Source organism: Lygodium microphyllum, chromosome 10 (genome assembly GCF_053477565.2).
Source record: "Lygodium microphyllum isolate KBCC chromosome 10, Lygodium_microphyllum_v1.1.10, whole genome shotgun sequence".
Taxonomy (NCBI): domain Eukaryota; kingdom Viridiplantae; phylum Streptophyta; class Polypodiopsida; order Schizaeales; family Lygodiaceae; genus Lygodium; species Lygodium microphyllum.
This window is the reverse complement of record NC_141144.1, coordinates 132,332,400-132,356,993: the sequence shown is the minus strand read 5'-3', so window position 1 is coordinate 132,356,993 and position 24,594 is coordinate 132,332,400. Positions and strand designations below refer to the sequence as shown.

Here is a 24,594-nt window from a genome sequence, read left to right as displayed (position 1 = left end):
AGCTCCTTCAGTGGCAGTCTACATCGACGGACTTCATCAACATTGGCATTCCTCTTGCCACCCCAGGATATATTTCCTCTTCGGCCTTCAGCCACATCCAGGATTTGAGAGGGGGTGCTAGCAGTCATGTTTGTCATGCCTTGTCATCTCCTGCCTGTGAGCCTCAGTCTGAGTCAGACGAGGACATTAGGAGCTCTGACATGTCTGTCATGTGTTATGATGGGGGAGGCTAGTCACTCTTGACTAGCTGTCTTAGGATGTGTATTTCTTTTTGGCCTCTTTTAGTGGGCAGCCACTGGCTGCCCGGCCACTTTTTGGTCACTGTTGTGGGGTGCCCATTTTAGGGCATTTTTAGGGTTTGCGCCCATTTTAGGGTTCGGGTTAGGGTTTGTCCTTTTGCCTATTTATAGGCAGCCCCCCTCCCCACTTGATCACTTGTCTTCTTGCAGATTCCGACACTCCTCCTCCGTGGTGGTGCTGCCATCATCATCAGCCTGATCTGGTGCCCTCACTGATGTTGTGGGCTGCGTGCAGGGACTGATCAGTCTCCTTCCGCCTTCCCGTTTGTATTCAGCATTCATTTCAGTCAGTGCAGATTTCTCTTCCTTATTTTCTGCTTTCTCTCTCTCTCTCTCCCTCTGTGTTCGTATTCCTTCTTCCGCAGCGCACTCTCACATGATGTCATGTGCATATGTGCTTTCATTTATTCATCATTTTGCATTTATATACTTATTTAGCTTCATGTTCATTCTTCAAATTTACTTTTTGTGTTACTATCTTTGTTAATTGTGTTTTTGTTGTGTTTGTGCACTTTGTATTTTCTTTTGCAAAACCTAGCATTTCTCCGCATCATAAACCTTAGCATTTTGCCGGCATTGTCTTCATATTGTACCCTCAATAATGAAGCTAGCTAGGGGGAGGTGTTTTAAAGCCTTCAGCATCATTGGGGAGAACTTTGCACAAATTTTCATTGGAGAAGCTAGTAGTAGCATTGTTTTATTTTTGTATTGTGCTTTGCAACAGGTGAGGGTGAGCTAGGAGTAGCTGGTGATGGCTTGTCCGGGGCTGGATGGGCCGCAGTCGAGCAGGCTGGTGACTGCCTCAGCAAGTTAGGGGGGTAGTTGGGCAGCAGGGCAGCACCTCTAGAGTGGATGGCAGCTCCTCCAAGCGGCGTGGCAGTAGGAGAGTGTGAGATAAGAGAGAGAACACTCAAAGAGGAGTGAATGAATGATAATGATTAGAGATAGAAAAGGGTGGGTGATGGATGGCCACAACATGTCCTTGTATAGAAGATTTTGGTATTGTCCTATTGAATAAAATAAATGCTTTTTTCATAAAAATGTCTTATTGGGGCTGTTTTTGTGGATTAAAATTAGGCGAGAATGCATGCTATTTTGTGTTGATGCAGGCCTTTGATTTTAGTGGCTTAATAGTTGAGGCAGCAACAATGGATGGAATGGATGCTACAGTAGGAGTGAGGTTGGAAACTGAAATGCAGTAGTTGGAGGGCTGGATCAGCAAGCACAGTGCAATTAGGGTTCTAGTGACAAAGTCTGATGGCTGAAAAGTAGGTGCAGAAGAGGCTGATGATGAAAATGCAACAGCTGGATGGGTATGCAGAGACTGGCCATGGTTGAGAGTGGCAAAAGCCAGCGGGGCAGCAGCACCTAAGTGATTGGGACAACAGGGTGGCAGCTTTAGAGGAGGGAGATGATGACGATGTAAATGATGAGTGGGATAACAAGGAGCGGTGGCCTGTGGGAGGATGACGGATGAAAGTGGCATGACCAATAATTCCCTGATATAAAACCTTTTGAGCCAATCTAGAATGTTACATTTAATGAAATCATGCTTTTGTGGACTTTTTTTAGAGCAAAAAAAAAAAAGACAGTTAGATTTGTGCCAATGTCTAGGTGGCTTACCAATTTCTCTATTTTCTCGTTACCTTGAGCATGGGTTAAAGTAGGATAGTATCCCCTTGAGCACAGCTTGGATATGGGACTGCATGTTAGAGTTTGATTGAGTTGGGAGACACATCTCTTGTCTCTCTCCTTTTCTTCCTAGCAAAAGGCAAAGGAAAGAGAAAAGTATCTATTGCTAACTTGGTTGCTCTCTTGCACGATCAACCTTATCGTCTTTTGTGTAGAGTACATGGTTGAAGCCAAGATTTGTTATGTGCCACATCTTCTTCTTTTGCAACCAAATTAGGTATTGAGTCTCCAATGTTGCATCTTTGTCATTGTATCTATTCTAAGATATCTTCTATTAAGAGTTGGGAGACACCTCTATTCTCTCTCACTCCCCTTTTCTTCCTAGCAAGAGCCAAAGGAAAGAGAAAAGTATCTATTGCTCACATGGTTGCTCTCTCGTGCGATTTGCATTATCATTATTTGTGCAAAGCACGTGGTTGAAGCCAAGATTTGCTATGTGCCACATCTTCTTTTGCAACCAAGTTTATATTGGGTCTCCAATATTGCATCTCTATCATTGTATGTATTTAAGTTATCTACTCCTTTATTGAGCTCATGCAAAATTAAGTGTAGTATAAATCCTTTATTGTAGGATTTTGTACGATGTATGACATTCTTTTGGTAATGTAGCTTGGTAGTTAGAAGGGTTTGATTTTTTGATAGGTCCAAGCATCTATAGAGCACAACTATATTTGTACATTTGATGTTTTTAAAGGTTATAAGCCTTACTTCTCTACCTCTTGAGTTATCAAGCCTTGTATATTGGACTTCAAAATAAGAGATTATAGCAGTTTGCACTAGGGCTTTTGGTTCATGTACGGCTTTTCAACATGTGAATACTTTGTTTTGAATTTGACATTTCATGTTTTATGTCTTTCTCTCAGTACTTGGAACTAAGAGAAAAAGAATATGATGTTCGTAGATACATGGATCTTTATACTGTAAGTTTCTATCCTTAGATCATGGTTTTCTTTTGTTTATTTGGTGTCTTCAATGTCTATTTATCATGAGACTTCAATGTGTTTAAGTTATAGTTATTGGCTTTTCCTGCATTGAAATGCTTCTTTGTTGCATTTGTCTTGTTGATAAATGTTGGGGTCCACTTTGGGCCGGCCATAGGCCAGACATTGGAAACATCTAAATCAAACGTTAATGACGGGACAAGGACCCCTTGGTGAGCATTTGAGTATTTATTAAAAAAATGAATTAGAGGAAAGTACTTCCGAATTGGCATTAGTTTTGGACGCTACTTGAGAAAAATATTAGGTTGAGTATAGTTTGTAGAAACTTGCTGCATTATCTCTCTCCATTTGAGAACCATTTTGTTTTAGCCAAATACGATCAGCTTTTCATTGTGGATAGGGTGTCCCAATTAAGACTTGACTGGGGGATATCTACATTGTTCCTGGTTCTCTTCATCTCCATTTTCAAAAAGAAAAACATCTCTCTTACGAATCATCGATTAGTTGCATTTTCACAAAACATGCTACAAAAAGATAATGTGAACTTTATTATCTCCATCACTAGCGCCGTGAGGGCGAATAACAACTTGGGCTTGGCGTGCACTCGTGCGAGAGACCCATCGGTCTATCTCCTTGAGCTCCAAATAAAGCTCACTAAATATTCACTCCTTCAAATCCCTCTCACGAGTCACATCTTTAAGTGTGTTGGTAGAGAGCTTAAGTGCATCCACATTTATCTATACATTTAAAGGATGAAAAACTTAGATTAAATAAATGAAACATCTCTTAATATATTACATAATTTATAAATAAAGTTATAAACTAAAAAATATAAAATATAATATACTTGTCTTGCCATAGACGTCTCATGCATATTACATAACATGTGTAAATTAGAGCGACAATAAATTAGTTGCTTCAATTCTCGTGTGCTAAGCTAATTACAAATTTTGGTATGCATGAGGGAATAGGCGGACCAATTTCTCTCACATGCACTTGATGAACAATCTTAAACCATATGAAGAGAAAATAATGTTAAACTTCAAACTTGTAAGTTGTGACTAGAATCAAATGAAAAAAAAGAAGAGATTTTCAAACCTATGCAAGAATGCGTAAGGCTACTCTTTGGAGGTGGTGCGATTGGTAGCCAAATGACTCCCATAAAAAAAGAGGCTTCACCAACAATTCCCACTTCCAATAAATGGTGGATGCGAAAGCGGTTCCTCTTTGAGTACTATAATTTATGATCTCTTGGAGGAAGGCACCATAGTGTTTTTTCGCCAAAGCCTTTGAAAGAGAGGTATCATGGTGGACAAGGATATTAGCATCCATGAAGAGAGAGGGTTTTTTGAAGGTAGGATGTAAGAATGCTGTGGATCGATGGATGGGTCACTTCATCCATGCACATCTCTTCTTCCTCAAAAAGAGAATATCCTCTCTTTTAGGGGTGGTATCCAAGATGTTACTATATAGGTGTAAGAGGATAGAGATTTAGAGGTGAAAAAAAAAGAGCGAGACAATGTGAATTATAAATTCTAAAACTAAAAAGAAGCATGAATCTTAAATTAAAAATAAAAGTAAAAAGAATACCATGAAGAGAAAACCTCCCTATTCAAGATGGTCGATAATTGTATATTCTCTAGTGCATCCGCTATAAGATGATAGTGAAGGCCAATAGTAACCCCCTTCATGTCTGCCATACAAAGCATCTTCTAGATGGGAGTGATGGCAATGACAATGCCTCTCACATCCGTCCAAAATTCCTCCTTTAAGCAAAGCCGTTGAACGGGCCTTTACTTCCACTTGGCTTGATGTGGACTCCCCTTCAAGCTACTCCTTGAATTCATTTAACACGATTGTTTTTTAGAGCTTGTTGCAAATATCATAGGGATGCTCGAGGAGAAGCCATATGGATGCAAATCGATTCTTTAAAGGCTTCTTCAACTCTAAGTTCGAGTATGATTGATAAATCACAAGAACTTCGACCTTGGAGTTGACAAAGTAATGATTTAAAAGCGTTGTTGAAAATCCTTGCCACCCACTCTAACTTGCCTGTATCTTCCATAAGAAGATCTAAGCAATGTGTAGTGCATGGTGTCCATACCATTGATGGAAACTTAGTCTCGAATTTTCATCATGTAGATGCACAAATTCAGTTGTTGTCCGTGACAACTTGCACAACATTTTGTTGACCGGCCTACAAGATTACACATGATGAAGTTAGAATAAATTTGGGAGGTTAAAAGAAAAGAGAGAATGTAAAATAATGGATTTAGAAGCATTATCTCAATGGTGGCTTTGATGGCTTGCCATACGTGTAAATATATAAAAGAGCCCATGGTTTTCCTTCCCCTTGTGCCGGTATCCATCGCTCATAAGAAGTAGTAAAGCAAGGATGATGATCGTCCTTTTTGCAGTTACTTCATCCATAGGGATAGGATAGAACATCTGTACTTCGCCCAACCGGTACGCACGGGCTTGAGGGACTTGTTCTCTCTCTCTCTCTCTTTCTCTCTCTCTTGTCATCAAGTTTCTTGGTATGCATGTCATTGTATGTGACATTGTATCATCCCTAGCATGGATCGATGGCGGCAATGGCTTTCACCGTCCGCTTTCATCAATGCATTTTGAGGATATGGAAAGAGAGATTGCGTTCAATTATGGTGTGTGCAATCTCTATTTCCACTTGCCTTTGTCTCTCCTTGAGAAAAGAGAGAGGACTGAAAACTTGCCCCATTGCTTGGACAAGATTGGCTTGCCTCTTGGGCGTAGGTACACCACTTGAATGGTTTTTTCTAGATGGGATAGAGGAAGCCCCTCCAATGGAGAAAATAGAGATGATTGGTGAGGGATCTTCTTTCGCATCTGAGACCTCATGATCGGGAGAGACCATCTTCTCACTTGCCCTTGAAAGGCCTTTGCGCTGCTTCAATGACAAGTATTTTTGATGAAAATGTTAATAGACATTGTTGAGAATAGCGGGACATGGTGTGGCCTCCCCTCCTAATTTGCAAAGATGGATGAGAATGCGAGTGATGGATGAGATTTGGATCTTTGGGAAATACTTGCATTGCTACTTGCAAGTGTTGGATTTCTCCTTCACTCACTCGAAGTAGGTATGATACAAGCGAAAGGCCTTATGAAGAGGGGGTGCCATTGATGATGTATGGAGAGAGGGTCATGGGTGGAGGGCGAGATGATTGAAGAAGGGAGTGGAAAGGGTAGAGAGATTGAAGGAGTAGAGAGCTTGAGCCTTGAGAGAGTAAAGAGAGGCTAGAGCTTGATGGAGGAGAAACTTGGAAGGGTTGAGCGGTTAAGGGAGGAGAGAGGTTGAGAGAGGAGGGATGGAGACCTTGAAAGGAGTAGGAGGGGTGGAGAACTCCAAAGGATGAATGAGATGGAGGATGGAGAGAGAATTTTATAGAAAGGGAGTGTTTTAGGATTTAGGGTTGAGAGAGAGAGAGAGAGAGAGAGAGAGAGAGAGAGAGAGAGAGCAAGAGAGCGAGAGAGAATTTGAAATTTGAAATTTGAATGGTAGCCCATGGGAGTGGATGGCTGCATTGTGCCATTGAGTATATGTGAGATAGAGATGGATGAGAGAGGCAAGGGAAGGAGAGAGTATTTAAACTTGTTAGTTTAAACTATAGTATTCTCTTTGTGTGAGAGAGAGAAGAAAAATAGAAAGAAAAGAATAGAGAAGAGACAAAGAAAAGAAAGAAAGAAAAGAGGAGAGAAAAGAAAGCAAGAAGAGCATAGAAAAAATGAGAAAAAATGGTTAAAAATGTGATTGTTTGAGAATGGGATGGGGCACGTAGTTAGACGCCAGAACTATTGAACGGCTTTACAACATCCCCATAACATGTAAATTACCAAATTTTTGATTAAATGGTGTGTGGTCCTCGGGAGTTTCTGCATCCCATAAGCAAAACCCTAATTTGGGAAGGTTCTTCTATATCTATAAATAGACAAGCTGCCTGCCATTCAATCCATCCTTGTTTTGTAGGTTTTGTTAGTAGATATGCCAGCTCATGTGTGAGTTTATGCTGCAGAGGCTTGGGCACATTATTTAGGTTATTTAGGCATTTTTTACTGTGTTATTTTATGGTCATATTGGGCATTTATCGCTGGCCGACCAGCATTAAATGCTGGCCAACTTGACATATTTTATGGCATTATTTGTGCCTATTTATTTTGGGCTCCTCCTCAGTTGGTCAGTTTACCACCTGGAGGTCCCGTGGAGAGAGGAGCCGGTGCTGGTGCCCACGTAGCCAGTGACTCACTGTTGTATGCGACAGTCTTGTGTCTGATATATGGATTCCATTTTCCGAGCATACATCTGAGTTCTCATTTGTATTGTGTTCTTTCTTTCCCTTTCTCTTTTGTCTTGTGTTTCAATTGTTTATTACAGCTTATGTTTACGCTTCCATTGTTGCACCACTTTTGACATGGTATCAGATTTCAGGATTTGTGTTCTTGCTGTGTTTTCTTACTGATTTTAGGACTGTTTGCACCCTTGCTGATCAGGTGACTGCTACTCCAACCGGGTGACCTGTTTTACCTGCGTTTTCTGCAGATTTGCCAATGCATGCTGTCTATAGCCCCTCTGCTGCCTGAGTTTTCAGGCTGCTGCAACAGTTTTTCAGCCTATTTGTGGCAGTACTCAGCCTGCGTTTTGGTGTATTTGACTCCTTCCTGGTTGGGCGACTGTACTTTCAGGCTGTTTTTGGCAGTTTTTGATTGATTTTTTGATTTTTTGCAGCAGCTTTTGTCATCTTTTGGTCAAATTTTGGGTTATACTATACGTGAACTCTTGTTTTTTGCAATCTGTGCTCGTGTTTTGGCTGTGTTCCCTCTCCAAATACCTTCTTTTCTCTACTTCTCTTCTACATCCTCTACAGATGACTCCTCTGTGCACATCCATTGATGACAAGCTCCATGGACCTGATTATTACACGTGAAGTGTGATGATGAAGGCCTGGTTTATCCAAAAGCAGTTATGGTATGTGGTTGGCGGAGCTATGGTACATCCTCAACAACCTTCTCCTGTTCCATCTGATTTTGATGAAGACAACCATGAGGAGGCAGTGCTTACATGGGATTCAAATGATGCCCGTGCTTATTCGGTCTTACTTAGGTGTATTTCCAAAGATGTCCTACCGGCGGTCACCTCCTACAGGACAGCTTCAGACGTATGGTCGAAGTTACAGTTGATGTACGAGGCTCCTTCAACCATGAGGGCCTTTACCCTCTATGGCCAGCTCCAGCAACTGAAGTTTGAACCCAAAGATACGATCCAATCATTCCTACTTCGTGTTACCCAACTCTACGACTAGCTTCGCACTATGCAGTCTGCCCTATCAGAGGCACATCTTGTTGGTATGGTACTCTACAAGCTTCCTCAAGAGTTTGATGGAGTGACGAATGCTTTATGGGTGAAGACATCTACGACTCTTGTCAGTTTTCTTCATATGTCCTCCATGCTCCTTGAGCATGAGGCGACTTTGCAGCTACAAGGGCGGCTTCGTCACATTATGGAGGTTCAGGTGAGGCTTTTACAGCTTCAGAGAGGGGTTCGAAGATGAAGAAGTTGAAGGCCCAATGTTACCACTGTGGCAAGAAGATCCAATCATTCCTACTTCGCGTTACCCGACTCCACAACCAGCTTCGCACTAATCATTCCTACTTGGCGTTACCCGACTCCACGACCAGCTTCGCACTATGTAGTCTGCCCTATCAAAGGCACATCTTGTTGGTATGGTACTCTACAAGCTTCCTCGGGAGTTTGATGGAGTGGCGAATGCTTTTGGGCGCAGACATCTACGACTCTTGTCAGTTTTCTTCATATGTCCTCGATGCTTCTTGAGCATGAGGCGACGTTGCAGCTACAAGGGCGGCTTCCGTCACATTATGGAGGTTCAAGTGAGGCCTTTATAGCTTCAGAGAGGGGTTCGAAGATGAAGAAGTCGAAGGCCCAATGTTACCATTGTGGCAAGAAGGGCCATTTACAGAAGGGTTGCAAAGAGTTAGCGGCTTCCAGGAAGAAAAAGGAGTAGAAGACCAAGTGGGATGCGGACTCCTTCGACGAGTCATCATCTGTCTCAGATTCCGACTCAGATCCTTTGGCCACGTCGAAATCCAAGGCGTGGAAGGGATCCTCTTCTTCGGATCGTGGGAAGGGCTTGGTGGCCCATTCCTCAGCTGCTTTCTAGTGGTGGTGATGAGGTCATCCCTCACGACTCTCTAGTGCCAGAGAGGGAGTGTGAGCGGGTGGTGAGATGGGGCAGCCTTGCCTCATCTATATTTCTATATAGATGCAGAGGATCTAGAGAGGGACGTCCCTGATGCATCGACCGAAGTCTGGCAGGTACAAATCTTGGAGCTAGGATTGACATCCATGTTCATGATGGGTTGGTTCTTTGACAGAGAGCGGGTGGCTTTCGTCTGGAGCTCACATGAGGGGGCACTTTGGCGGTTTTGGCCAAAGGAGGGGATCCATGGTCATTTATATGTTGTAGCATTGGTGACAGGATGGTCACGTGCTCTACATCAGCGGCATTGTTGATAGACATTGAGAGCTACTATGATCTTGGGCACACTATTTAGGTTATTTAGGCATTTTTTATTGTGTCATTTTATGGTCATATTGGGCATTTATTGCTGGGTGACCAGCTTTAAATGTTGGCCAACCTGGCATATTTTATGGCATTATTTGTGCCTATTTATTCTGGGCTTCTCCTCCTCAGTTGGTCAGTTCACCACCTGGAGGTCCTGTGGAGAGAGGAGTTGACTCGTTATTGTATGCGATAGTCTTGTGTCTGATATATGGATTCCATTTCTTGAGCATACATCTGTGTTCTCATCTGTATTCTGTTCTTTCTTTCCCTTTCTCTTTTGTCTTGTATTTTAGCAGTTTATTACAGCTTATGTTTACGCTTCCATTGTTGCACCACTTTTGACACGTTCAACCATCAATCCTCTTCCACTAGCTATCCAGCCCCCAAAGATTGCTACTCTGCTACATGGACTACAATTATTGCCCAACTTCCCATAGCTGCTATCATCTTCAGGTAGAGTTACATTGCTCCGTTTACGAGTCTCAGTCCCAGAGACTGCTATGTTCTGGTTTCTAGCTTGCTACCCTTCCATTTCTAGAATTGGCCTGATTTGTATTTGCATCTACAACAGGTCGTTTTTGTATTCTCAACACTTATCATCATCATCCTTTGCTCTGACGGGTGGTTACTGCACTTTGGTTTCGTCTTTGGTGGATGGCACACATTGACATCTTCCTTGGCTCGCTCCCATGAGAGCCACCAGCTCTGATGAACAGCTCTACCCTTGAGCATTTTGTACATTCTCTCATTCATTTACAGCATTGATTCATTTACTTTAGAGTTCTATTTCTTCCTTGTTTGTGTTTGTGTTTTTGCATTTTATGTTTTTGCATTTTGTGTTTTGTGTTTTGTGTTTTGCGCTTAGGGTTTGTGTTATTCAACTGTCTAAGTTATTGCATTTTAGTCATGTTCGTACATTCTATATTTTCTTAGAGTTACTGGTCTTTTAAAGAGTATATTGTGGCTGCCATAAAGAGCTTGTTTTGTGCAAGATACATGAACGATAGACGTAAATGATTCATGAAGGCTCAAATGGCTCCATTTTTGGATCCTTTGATGCTTTCTTCAGCTACTCCTTCAATGGAGGCTATGAGGAGGCATTATGGTCTTGATTTGGAGGACAATGCTCCTTCTACTAACCTTTCTTGTAGGGATTAGTCACTGAGGCCCAACTCTTCTTCGTCTCATACTCCTTTAGAAGGTGCATCTCAATTGGAGCATTCTGTTGACGAGATTGATCACTTCTCAATAGGGAGAAGACTAACACTTAGGACATAGACAAATGTTCAAACTCTTCACAATCAAGCCCAGTGGTAGGTTCGTACAATCCATCATTGTGTGAGTTTGATTTTTTCTATACTGCTCCTTCTGTTATGTAGGAACCAATTGTAGTCACCATGGAGACCTAGATTGGTATCAGTATGATTTTGAAGAAAACTCTGTGTTTAGAGATGTTCCACAAGGTAATTCTTCATTCTCTTTTTCATTTGAGTATGAGCTTGGTGCTTCCTATTCACTTTCATATTTCACGCACTTCCCTCCTACATTTACTTGACATTTAGATTCCTCTCCTTTCAATCTAGATCCTTACTTTAAACCTACCATAGGTTATCTAGTCTTAGCACCCATTGTCTTCGATGCACAACAAGGTTTTGGGTCATCACTAGACACTTAAAAGAATATCACTCTGCATGTGCTGAGTTAAAAATGCATTACAAATAGATTAGCTCTTTAAAACAGTCACAAAACATGTAAATTACCAAAAGTCTCATTAAATGGTGTGCGGTTTAGAGAGTTTTTATGTCGCATGAGCAAAACCCTAATTTGGGAGGATCCTTCTACATCTATAAATAGATAGGCTGTCCACCATTCAACCCATCCTTGTCTTGCAAGTTTCAGCCACCATTATCCCTCTTCCACTAGCTATATAGCCCCCAGAGACTGCTATTGCATGGTCCACAATTGTCGCCCAGCCTCCCATTGCTATTGGTGATGAGCAACCATCACATTTCCGTTGCCCTTCCATTTCCAGCATCAGTCTGGTTCGCGTTTGCATCCACAATATGTTGTTTTTGTGTTTCCGACAGTTTTCTTCATTAGCCTTTGTTCCGACTAGTGATTATTGCACTGGAGATTTGTCTCCAGTGGATGACACACATCAATACCTCTCTCAGTCTGCTCTCACGAGAGCCACTAGTTGTTGGACAGCTCTGCCCTTGGGCATTTTGTACATTCTCTCATTCATTTACAACATTGATTCATATACCATAGATAGGGTGTTAAATAACATGATTAAGTGCTAATTACAGCAAGCATGAAATTCACATAAACTGAAAATACAAATGTTACCAAATAATCTTGGATGGAAGACTCTTGGTTGGTCCCAAAACTGGCACCCCTTGTGGTATTTCTTTAACTTGGATTAAAATTGAATGAAGTACACTAAGATTTGACTCCGATCTCCTTCACTATCAAATGTCTCTTGGTGTCATAAATGACCAGCAAGCCTTTTTACCAATATGCCCCTTGATCTAACAAGGGTTTTCTCTCCACTTTCCATTTCAAGTACCAGGCCTTCAATTTCTTGGCATGGGCCCCAAGGTGGCTACTAAACCCTAATTTCTACTATAAATTAGAGTTTATAGTAGCAAAAACATAGCTGTTCTTTACCAAGGCCTGAAAATGGCTGAAATCTACTAAGGGATTTCTCATAAAGGAGAGAAATCTCTAATTTCTATTGTGAGAAAGTGCTTACATTTGTTGCTGCCCTGTTGAAAGTGGCTGAATGATTGCAGTTCACCATCAACAAGATGCCTCTTGCTTGTAGATGGCATGTAGGGGCTGTCACCTGTCTCCAGTGGCCTCTTGATCACTTGGTGGGAGCTCCTTGACAGTCTTCAATGGCTAGGCTGATCACCAATGACTGGAAAATTGCAGCAATAGCTCTCTCTCCTCCTCCCCCAACCTCCACAATGTCGAATGAGGCTCCACTAGCCTTGTAATAGTTTTTTTCTCACTTGCATAGGCAAGTTTGCCAAGTGATATCTTGCTAAATGGAATTTTCAGCCATTTAATTTAAAATTAACTATTAAATAATTAATTTCAGCCCTTATCTTTGCCCATAAAATTAAGTATGCTCATCTACAATTAACTAGCCATTTTGACTCCCAAGTAGTCTTGAGTGTTAATTATATTTTAAAATGTCATTAATTAGTTATTTAATACCTAGTTCCTAATGTCACTAATTGACATTTAATGGCTAATTGAATGCCTTAGGCTCAAACTGACACTAAGCACCACTCGACTAATATAGCTTATTACGATTTTTGTCTTCGACACCCACTCACATCTCGGGGTCCTTGGTGTAGTGATGAGTTAGGCACGGAGATCGAGACAGTCAGTCGTTACGTGCAGCGAGAGATAGAGAGAGTGAGATAGAGCAGAGTAGAGAGTGAGCACGCTTGTAGGTACATGACGAGTGTGTACCTTTAGGTTTTTAGATAGATATATATGTGTAAGTACAAGTGCTAAGGGTGTGTTTACACCCGAGCACATTTAAAGGCACGAGGGCCTTTATCCCAACAACCTCCCACCTAAAGGCAATGTGCCTTAAGAGGAGAAAGGAATTAGCTAAGTCTAGGTATGTACAAAGCTGAAATACATATATCTATCCAACTTCCATCATCTGTCGGCAATGAGCAAACCGCTCTGTTGGAAGACCCTTCGTGAGAAGGTCTGCAGGATTATCATTTGTATGCACTTTGACAAGCTCAATGCTCTTGCTGTTAAGTATATCTCTAATGAAGTGATACTTCACCTGTATGTGCTTTGTTTTTGTATGAAAGACAAGATTCCGTGCTAGCATGATAGCACTGTGACTATCACAATGGAGAACAGGTAACTTTGTGATGCTAAGCTCTCCCACTAGACGTGAAAGCCATAAAGCCTCCTTGCATGCCTCAGTGTGGCAGCCACATACTCTGCCTTTGTAGTAGACAATGCAACACACTTTTGTAGTCTGGAGATCCAAGTGATTGCTCGTCCTGTGAAAGTAAACACATATCCAGAAGTGGACTTTCTGCAGTCCCATGACCAGCATCCGTAAAGCCAACAAGAGATGCCTTCTACTTCTTCCCAAAGCAGATGCACAACTCCTTTGTGCCTTTGAGGTATCTCATAATACCTTTCACTGCATCCCAATGCTTCTTGCCAGGGGTTGCCATGTATTTGCTAACCACTCCCATTGCAAAGGCAATGTCAGGATGCGTAGCAACCATAGCATACATCAAATTGCCAACAGCTGAAGCATATGGTATCTTGGCCATTTCAGCCTTCTCATCATCAGATGTAGGGCTGTCCTCTGCACTGAGTTTCACATATGGAGGCAATGGAACCCCAATCGTTTTCCCCCTCTCCATATTGAAACGTTGCAAAACCTTGGAGATATACTCCTGCTGAGATAGATAGAGTGATCCTTTTGACCTATTTCTGAGTATTCGCATGCCAAGAATGTGATTTGCATCACCAAGATCCTTCATGTCAAAGCTGCCGAGTATCCTTGCCAGCAATCAACATGTCATCAACATACAAAACTAAGATAATCATGCTGCCATCTGCTGCCTTCTTGGTGTATAAGCAATAATCCACTTGACTTCTATGAAAGCCTTGAGATTGCATGAATGTATCAAACTTATGATACCATTCTCTTGGTACTTGTTTCAACCCATACAAACTCCTTTTGAGTTTACATACCATCTTCTCTTTCCCTTTTTCCACAAACCCTTTAGGTTGCTGCATATATATGTCTTTATGCAAATCACCATGTAAAAATGCAATCTTTACATCCATTTGTATGAGTTCCATATCCTCAACTGCAACCAAGCCCAATATGGTTCTCAATGTAGTCATCTTGACTACAAGAGAGAAAATCTCATCAAAGTCAATTCCATGCTCTTGCTTGTACCCCTTTGCAACCAATCTTGCTTTGTACTTTGGTGAGGAACCCGAAGTGATCTTCATCTTGTAAACCCATTTGCATGGAAGGGTTTTCTGCCCTTTAGGCAACTACACCAAGTCCCAAGTGCCATTTTTCTCAAGAGATTCCATCTTTGACAACATGACCTTATACCATTTCTTGCTGTTCTGTTTGTCCATTGCTTTCTTGAAGCAAGACGGTTCACCATAGTCTGTCATCATGACATAATCAGCCACATTATTTGCACCAGGAACAAATTTGTCAAGTTGTCTAGTAGCCCTAGACGATCTCCTAACCCAATGATCATTGTTTGTTGGCTGTTCCTATAAATTTCCATTTTCAGCATGCTGTCCTGGTATTTTAGCTTGCAAATCAGCATTAACAGCTTGCTATCTTGGCTGTTCCTGCACATGGGGTGGCTCATTATCATGGGCGATAGCTGGCTGATCATTTCCAACATCATTTTCTGCGTTTATAGGTTCATTTACAGCATGTATTCGCTGCTGTATAGCGGGCACATTTTGCTGTCCAAAAGGTATTTCTTCCCGGAATACAACCCTATGGACCTCCTCAGTTTTTTTGGGCTGTTTATGCATGCGATCTTCCCGGAAGATAACATCATTGCTGCGTACTACTTTCCTTTCCTCCGGATCCCACAATTTATACCCCATTTCACCCTTGTCACCATATCCTAGGAAAGTGCATTTATAGGACTTTGGCTCAAGTTTGCTATATTTTTCTTTACGAATGTGCACAAAAGCCTCGTAGCCAAATATTTTCAAGTGAGCATATGAAGGTGGTCCCCCCGACCACGCTTCTTGGGAAACTCCCCCCCCCCCCCCCCCTCCCAAAAGACTTGTTTGGTGACTGATTAATTAAGTGTACGGCTGTCATAACAGCCTCTGCCCAAAAACCATGGGGTAATGCAGCATGAGACAGCATCGTATTGACCTTATCCTGTATGGTCCGATTCATACGCTCTGCAACTCCATTTTGGGGTGGATTATGAGGGGCAGTGAGCTCTCTCTTTATCCCTTTGCTATCACAAAATTCCTGAAAGGCCTTGGACACATATTTTCCACCATTTTCAAAGCGAAGACACTTAAGTGTCTTATGAATCTGATTTTCAGCCAATGCCAAGAATTTTAACTTGTCAAGCACCTCATCCTTGCTACGAATAGGATAAACCCATACCTTCCTTGTAGCATCATCAACAAAGGTGACAAAATGTTTCTTTTCCCCGAAAGATAATCGTGGCGTTTGAAATACATTTGAGTGTACTAACTCTAGAGGAGAAGATTTCAAAGAAAGAGACTCTTTGTGAGATGTCTGTGCATGTTTGCCATAAATACAATGATTACAATGCTCAAAAACAGCATAACGAAGACAAGGCAAGTAACCCAAACGAGAAAGCACTTTCATTCCTATTTGACTCGTGTGTCCCAACCAGCCATGCCACAAAGAAACACTTGGCTGCTCGGTCACGGCAACAACATGGTCACGCACATTAGATACATGAAGTGGATACAAAGTATCACTCTTGCAACCTCTGGCAATCACTCTAGATCTCTTATAGATCTTCCATTTTCCATCACCAAAGGTGGTATCAAAACCATCATCATCTAGCTGCCCTGTTCTAATCAAGCTCTTCTTGAGTTGAGGTATATGCCGTACATGCTGAAGTGTAAAGATAGAGCCATGCTGAAACTGTAACTGCACACTGCCAATACCTGCAATCTCACATGCATAGTTGTCCCCAAGATGGACAACACCATGTCGACCCCCTGTACAGGCAGAGAATCACTCACGATGAGGGGTGACATGAAAGAAAGCACATGAATCGAGAATCCAGGTATGCAGGTCATCATCTGTATCTGCAAGTAAAGCATGTGCACCAAAGTGTGAAGAGACACGTCACTCCCACTATCACTGTCATGAGTGACTACATTCACCTCTTCAATTTTTACACTGCTCTTTTTAGGCCGACTGTCCTTCTTCTCTTCCTTGCTATCATTTGTCTTCTTGCCCTTTCCTTTCTCTTTCTTCCATTTGTAGCAGTCATGTTTAAAGTGACCCTTCTTGCCACAATGATGGCATTCAACATCTTTGCCATGTGATTTACTGCGTCCCTTGCTATCATATTTGCCTTTCTGCTGTGATCTGCCCCTAGTATGCAAAGCACTGGAAGACTTACTGGATGCATTGTTTTGCCGATTCATTTCTTCCATGAGTAGAGCACTCTCTACATCAGCGTACAAAAGGATTACATTAGAATTGCTCATAGCAGTCCTGAATGTATCCCAACTCTCTAGTAGAGTGCAAAGCAATAAAGTAGCCTTAAATTCCTCATCAATCATGAACTTCAAGGCAACTAGCTGGCTGAAAATGGAATTAAACTCACTCAAGTGAGTAGACATTGCTATACCATCTTTCATACACAAATCCATAAGCTTTTTCAACCAATACACTTTGCTTGCAACACTCTTTTGTGCATACAGTTCTTCCAGTCTAGTCCATATAGCATATGTAGAATCCAAACCTCAATGTTAAACAACAAGGCATAAAAAATCGATAGCTCTACGGTTGAGTGTGCAAGCTCATTTAACTCATCCCAATCGTCCTGTTCCATATCTGCGGCTTTGCCCCTTGTGTTTTGATCGGCTTTGCCGGCTTCTTTTGCAACAGGATATTGTAGCACTGTTTTTGCCAAATTACAAAGTTATGTGCTCCTTCAAGTTTCTTTATGTGCATCAGATTACTGCTGTCATTGCTGCCAGCCATGATTTGCAGCCCAAATGTGACAAAAAAACCAGCAAATGCAGGCCCAAAACTGTCACCTAAGTGACCAAGGTACAAACAAGTACCAATCAACAATAAATGACCACGCAGAAGCACAGATTTCAGATCTATAAATAAATTTTCAGAAGCACCAAACCATGTGCTACAGCATTCCACAACGGATTACAGCTGTTCCAAGGGCATATACATCACATTACATGAGAAATCCCAAATTTTAGCTGCAATTTCTGTTGTACATGTACCCACGGGCATAAGATTTGACATGAATGGTCAAAAGCCCCAAAATTTTTGTGCTCAAAGCATCAACCACACATCTGCATTTTCTTTGTCATGCATAGAACATGCCAATTTTGCCAAAATAGAGCAATTTCAGCAAATTCCCCAAATTTTACCAAGCATTGATGTCCGAATTGCGTGGAATTCAACTTGCATGTACATAAAATGACCAAATGCTGCACAGATTTTACCCAAGCTGCAAAAGCCCCAAATTGCACGGTGTCCAATGTGCATCAATGTCGAGAAATTGGGTAAATTTCAGCCCAATTTGTGCATGTACATGAAAAGCCCCAAATGTCGGAGGCAAAATGTCACAAATTTTTGCAATTTTTGAGACAGATATCACTATTGCATCTTGCTCGCACCAAATCTGGACAAATCTCCAAGTTTTCCAAGTCTTGCGTGCTCTAATTTCAGTGAAATTGAAAGAATTTCACTAAAATGTGAAAAGCCCCAAAATTCTCGGGCAAATGTGCACCGACTTTGCAATTTCTGAGTCAGATTGTCCAGTTTTGCTTTAAGATCCCCAAATTCAGAAAAAAGCCCCAAATTTCTGGCTCAATTTTGCACATATCTGAGATTTTGTGCTTGTGTGCATGAATCTTGGTTAGAGGGGGGGGGGAATTTGAAAAGATTTTGAAGAGAAAAAAAAATTGATGCAGGTCCATTGATTCGTTAGTTGTGCGCCGTGAGCACCGTTGCGGTTCCAGTCCATCGTGTGCCTGCCGTCGTGCGTCGTCGGCGCCCACTGGTCCCACCCCGCTGGTCGTTAGTTGCTGCCCATTAGGGGCTGGACCCGCGTGTTGGTCGCTGACTGTTGCTAGTGCTATTAGTTTTCTACTCTACTTGCTTGCTTGGCACCGTTGGTCCTCTATACGACTGCCTGTTGGTCTTCTGCATGACCTATGCTACACACGTTGTTTGCACGTGATCCACTCTGCCTGACTTGTTGAGTGGACTTCTGTCAAGTTCTGCGACTTACACTCCTTGGAAATGCGAACCTTGTAACCACCGCTCTGATACCAGTTTGTAGTGACGGGTTAGGCAGGGAGATTGAGACAGTCAGTCGTTACGCGCAACGAGAGACAGAGAGAGTGAGATAGAGCAGAGTAGAGAGTGAGCACGTTTGTAGGTACATGACAAGTGTGTACCTTTAGGTTTTTAGATAGATATATATTTGTAAGTACAAGTGCTAAGGTGTGTTCACACCCGAGCACATTTAAAGGCACGAGGGCCTTTATTCCCAACACTTGGCCCATCATGGTGACTTAATTGGCTTTTATATTACGTGTATCTTACATGTGCACATTTGATTAATGTTTAAGTCAAATGCTTAGCAAAGCATAAAAAATACATGTCCTTGTGATGTGTCATGTGAGGGATCTTGAAGGTGAAGCTCTCCATCTTCTCCTCTCTTCTTATTCTCTAGTATTTTCTTCTCTTGTCTTATGTGCGGCTATGGAGGATGGAGCTTGGAAGTGGAGGCTTGAGGGTGCTTGAGCTTGCATCACGAATCATGGAGCTACCGGCGTGCTTGAGGGAGGAGGCAACTCATTTAGGCATCGAGGTAAGCTCACTACATCCCGCTAGGATCGAAGGCGCATTGGATAGATGAGAGATAGCCATAGGTGCTCGCTTGCTAGTGTCAAATTTTAGCCTAGACCAATTTATTGGCCACTAATGTCAGTGGTGACATTAGAGACTAGGCATTAATTAATTGATTAATGCTGGTCTAAGGGCTAATAAGTGCTCAGGGATACTTGGAAGACAAATTGGCCTAGCCAATTTATTTATTGATTGGTGAAGTTAATTTTTGAGCACTAGAATAATTATTAGATTAATTTTTAAAATTAATATTCTTAAAATTAAATTAATGAGCTGGATAATACTGAAAATTGAGATAAAAAGGTTGCCACTTGGCAAAACTTATCCATGCAAGGGAAAAACATTTTTAGGGGATGGTGGAAGTCTATTTGAGCCATTGTGAGAGAGGAGGCTGTTAGAGAGCTGTACTACGCCATGTCCAAGACCCACCTAGCAAAACTAAAACGGGCTAGCTATCCACGTAGTACATGAATTTGGATGGATTTGAGGTTGTTTCATAGATAAATACATCTCTAAATTAGCTTAGATGTGCTAAAGTATCATGTTGGACCTATAAGTATAACATAATAATAGCTATAAATAATTTTGAGTTGTATAGACATGTGGTGGCTAGGTCACACTCCTTTCATTAAGATGGCAAATTGTCCTTGAGTGCAAGATATGTGGAGTTTGCTTTTGGAATTATTACTTTTGTGGTTGAACGATTTGGTTGATTCAAACTAGGCTGCCATTGCTAGAATTGACACCAAAGATTGCTACTAGTGGTTGTATAGTGGAAATGATCAACTTGGATTTGTACAACCTTGAGTTTTGTGTTAAAACTTGAGTGGTGGGGTGTGGATTTGGATAATTGGCACTTAGATATCATAGCTTCCTCAAAAGGTTGGGAATTCTTAAAGTTTCAAGAGCTTATTATGCACTTTGGTTATCAATAATTATCTATTAAAGAAAGGAACTTCATTGTGAAATATGTAGTCTTTTAGCTTCTATGCTTGCATTTGGGCTGCTTCCAAAGTATCAAGCTTTGCCATCTTGATAGCTTGTTGCATCATTGGATGTAACCCATAGATAAACTTTCTCATCTCCATATTGAAAGGAACTTCATTAAGAGATGTAAATTTGAGAGAAATAGTTGCAAACTGTTAATATATGTGTCAACATTGTCTCTTTGCTTGAGCTCATCCCATTCTTGTTGCACATTGGCTTTAAAGGATGAAGGCAAAAGCTTCTTGCTGAACATCTTCTTAAACTCTTTTCAAGACTCCGGTTTCTTTTTCTCTTAAACAACATTGAGGCACTAATTTAAAGCTGTATCCTTCAAATGTATTTTAACTATCATAATCTTTAATTTTTATGTACTATCTTCATCTCTAAAAATAGTATCAAATTGTCTAGTAAAAGACAGCTTTTTGAGAATCTCTCTTACCATAGAAAATGTAAAACTTGACGCTCTTTTCTTCAAGCTTGAAGTCTCTTTCAACATAGTTTTCCGTTGTTAAAAGCATATTTGAAGATTCAATTTGCATGGAAATAGCCAGTTCTTAATTTTTCTCCTTGCTTTTCTCCATGGAGAAATTTTGGGACAAGAGGAGACAGCTTGTGTATGATGAGACTTTCAAGTCATCACTTGGGTGGATACTCCAATGATAGGTGGTGTGTCACCTTTCATAGAATTAAGTGCATCAATAACATTGATACCTTTCATGCTGAGATAGGTTTGTGGTCATAATACCATCTGTCTCAAGAGCCTTCTCGGTAAGGAAATCTTCAAAGACCTTCACTTCAGCCCACACTTTTTCCCTTTCCTTCATCAAAGCTTGAATTTTTGGATTAGCTTCAAGGTCCTTGTGTCTTTGTATCTTCTCATAATTAGAGAAGCATACATATACAATGTATTGGGAGCCTTTCGGTTGTTGGCCGAAATTCTCCTCTTTGTCTCTCACATGGTGAGGATATTAATCCTAAAGTTCTTGTCACCCGAGAAAACTTTCTACAATGAAGATGCCCTTGCTTTGATACCAATGTAAGGGCTAGAAAAATGTGATAAATAACAATAATTTGAACTATCCACTTGAACAATTTAACACTGTGAAATTGAAAAAGTAGAGCGAGAGAGCGAGATAAAGAGAGGAGAGAGACCCTACATTGAGAGGGGAATTAGTCCCTCCCCCTTTACAAGAATAAACTACATGTAGCAAGTGCATGAACTGTATACAATGGGTTGATTTGCTATAATTTTGCACATGTAATGTGCCCGCCTATCGGCTGTCCAAGCACGTTTCTAGCGGTCCATCAAGAGACGAATCTAAGCGATGCCACCTGGCACTCTCATGGAATGTTACGGGGTTCGTCGCCTAGGGTTTTCCGAGTCCGTCTCGCAACGGAATGTTCGCGGCCGCAAACCCACTAGGATCGACCTAAAATTTGGGTTCCTAGTGGTCAAGGTCTCCTAACATCATTCTAGCATCGGGTCCTAAACATCTTACTTTACGCAGAGATACCCAAGCAGATCCAAGTGGCACTTGGTTCAAGGAGAATGGAAAACGAGAGGGATGCACCGCTCAACCTCTCTGCGTCCCATTCTGGTCCCCTAAAACGACACGAATCGGGTTCTAACTTAACAATATCTAAAGGTTGAACGTTGGAGAAATCTTGTGAGAAGCCTTTCAGTTCTCTGGGACCACCTTGCCAGAGGACGGACTCGTCGGGGGTTCTACCCACCCGCTTCCCTTGATAGCTTTAGTTTTCTAATTAGGTCGTATCACATTTATGTGTGACATTTAAAATCAGCTTCCTTAATTAAGCCTTTTAAGGAACATGGTTCGTTGGCGTAATTTACGGCATAAACACGAATACCAAGCAAGCAGTCCTTTTGACAAACAAGTTTAAACAAATTCCTCACTTATCTTCACGTTAATCTTTGTCTCTTGCCCATACAGGAGAAATTATGTATCCCTTCTGTCCAACAGAAGTCCTCGGTTCAAATCACATGGCACCATAATTTCCATCGTTTATCCAGAATAGGATATTCCAACGCCCTAGATGTTGGGCTCATGGCAGTCTACAACTCGTTCTGGACTAGACAAGGAGTGTCCAGAGCTTCACTGACCCCAAGCGACCTAGGAGTGAGACACAGCTTCCGTGGTTGGCCTTTTCACCACTCGACCTTCGGTCCGTGAATTGAGCAGTGCCCTCTCGGGTTGAAGCGCGGCATGACCTTGGAGATGATCCACCCGCGCAAAATATCATTCCTTAATTAATCCAATCAAGAATCAAGCACAATCAAGGTAATCGGCCTAATATCGTCTTCCAAGAAAACATTCCTTTATTTCCCATGACAACTTGTCATCACAGACCCCTCCATGGGTGGCAATTCCCTCATCTTGCTGCTCTCTGTCAAGGGCCAGATGTCCCCCCTCCTGAACGATGAAGAAAGTCCCCTGCGGAGTGCCACCCACTCTACTTGCTACCTGAAGGGGGATGCTTGCTGGTGAAAACCTAGCTGCCCATATCTCCCTAGGCTCTATCGGCTCTCGTATCGGGGGAGCAAGCCACTCCGGAGGTATTGCTGCGCCTCTCTCTCTTCTCCTCAACTCCACTCCTCTCTGGCAGCCTGATACTCGTTGGAACACCTCCTCGTCCGCCATCCTGTACACCTCCCGCCATGTCCTGATGGTGCGAGCCGGGTCGGCCTCCCATCCAGCCCACTGGATGTGGGGGCGCTCACCTATCTGTGCCCCTTCCCGATCTTTGACTTGGGGGTTTCAGATCACAATAATCATCCAAATCACATCCCAACAATTAGTTTAATGCAAAAGCATTTAGGACGTTATTTGATTAATCAACAAAACATAGGTATTCTTTTCTAAACATTGCAGGAATAGTCGTGATAACCTTTCTATCACGTATTTGCTCTCCCTCTTGATGCCAAGAGGGGTTCTATGTAAAATTTACTTGACACACCCTTCTTTCGGCTAAGGCATATGTTAGGGGTCTTAACACTGCACGTGACGTAAGTTCTATAGGTCACTTGCATTGTTCGATAACCTAACCTTCTTCTCAACAAGTACAAAAGCGTCAGTCTTTCCCTTGACTTAGGGTTTCCTAATCCTTAAGCTCTTCATTTGCCCTAGAGTTGTTGTTTGCATCTAGCCCAACCTCGAGTATGATTGATAAACATAGTAGCTATTGGACAAATCTCAAGGGATCTTAATTTTAATCCTTATGATCATTATTTGTGTTAACTACGCACAACATCAAGATTTCCAATCTATCAAACATGAGCTATTAGCGAGAGCTTGGACAAAGGTCTAGAGCTTCAAAAACTATTCTCTTCTAGACTAAACTGCTTGCCATGTAATCCTTCGGGCATGCAAGTTGCAACATATCCCTTGACCCCATCCTCGCTATCGCCTTTTTCGCCTTCGATGTCTTTTTCTCCTTCTCCCTCCATGTCAGCTGCTTCTTTCTCTATGTTGCCGCCATCACACTGTCTTTCCCTTTCTTTCCCCTTCTCCCCCACCTGTCGGCGACAACAGGGGAGGGGAAAAGAATTTAAAAAATTTGATTTCTCTTTAATTATTAAGGGGGGGGGAGGTTTCTATGCAGGAGCGCAGGGATTTTACAGCACATCAAGGTTTTAAAACCCTAATTTTTGTATACTTCGGGCAGTAAGTTGAATTTCTTTTTCAGTGCTTGGAGTTGAATAAGCTAAGTACAAAGTGCTTCTTGAAAGAGTGATAGATAGGAGAGTGCAAAGCATGTGGCTGAAATTTTGGCGTCAGAGCTTCTTAGAAATGAGAGAGGGACCTCCAATATATAGATGTGGAGCTTGGGTGCTTAAAAGTAGAAAAAATGACACATGTTTTATTTTAGATGTCACATGTCACTTTTCTAGAAAAAGATGCTTCCAAACCTTTTACTCTAAAAATCTCTCAAATGGTTAAGAATTTGAGATATGTTGAAGATAAAATTGTTGTTTATGAAAATTTGAAGCCTTTGGTGGGGACAATATTTCCATTTGAATAACTTTTAAAAATAGTAGTCTCCTAAATTTTAGGTTTTGTTAAATTTGGATTTAGGAGAGTTAGGTTCACCGGTTCATGGTTTGTTTCTTTGATCATGAGCATTTGGTTTCATTTTTTGAAACCTCTCATTATGTGGGCTTATAGTCAATGTGACCATGCGAGTGAAATAGTCTTAGTAGTTTGGGTTTTCTGGTCAATCTAAGCACTTAACTAAACTTTTGATTTCTCTCGGGCATCTTGTTGATAATGGCCCAAATAGAATTATATGGTGTTTTGGCCATTGGCTGTCCTTGTATGGAAATATAAATATTTAATCGAATTTTTAAATACTCAAATAATATAAAAATTACCTTTCAAGGTATATGA

At 41.6% G+C, this 24,594-nt stretch overlaps 1 protein-coding gene across 6 annotated transcripts in view; it reads left to right on the top strand.

Moving 5' to 3' along the window:
* Nucleotides 1–24,594, top strand: part of LOC148030575 (gamma-glutamylcyclotransferase 2-3-like) — a 63,592-nt gene that overhangs the window by 16,252 nt on the left and 22,746 nt on the right. For 5 of the 6 annotated variants that reach the window (XR_015692227.1, XR_015692226.1, XR_015692228.1 and 2 more), the window contains exon 4: nt 2,855–2,911. The exons of the other annotated variant lie outside the window; for it this stretch is intronic. Coding sequence is in view for 2 of the 5 variants with exons in the window: in XM_087686934.1 (XP_087543060.1) it covers nt 2,855–2,911 (57 nt within the window). In the remaining 3 variants the exon portion in view is untranslated. The remainder of the gene's footprint in view (nt 1–2,854; nt 2,912–24,594) is intronic. 6 annotated transcript variants of the gene reach the window in all.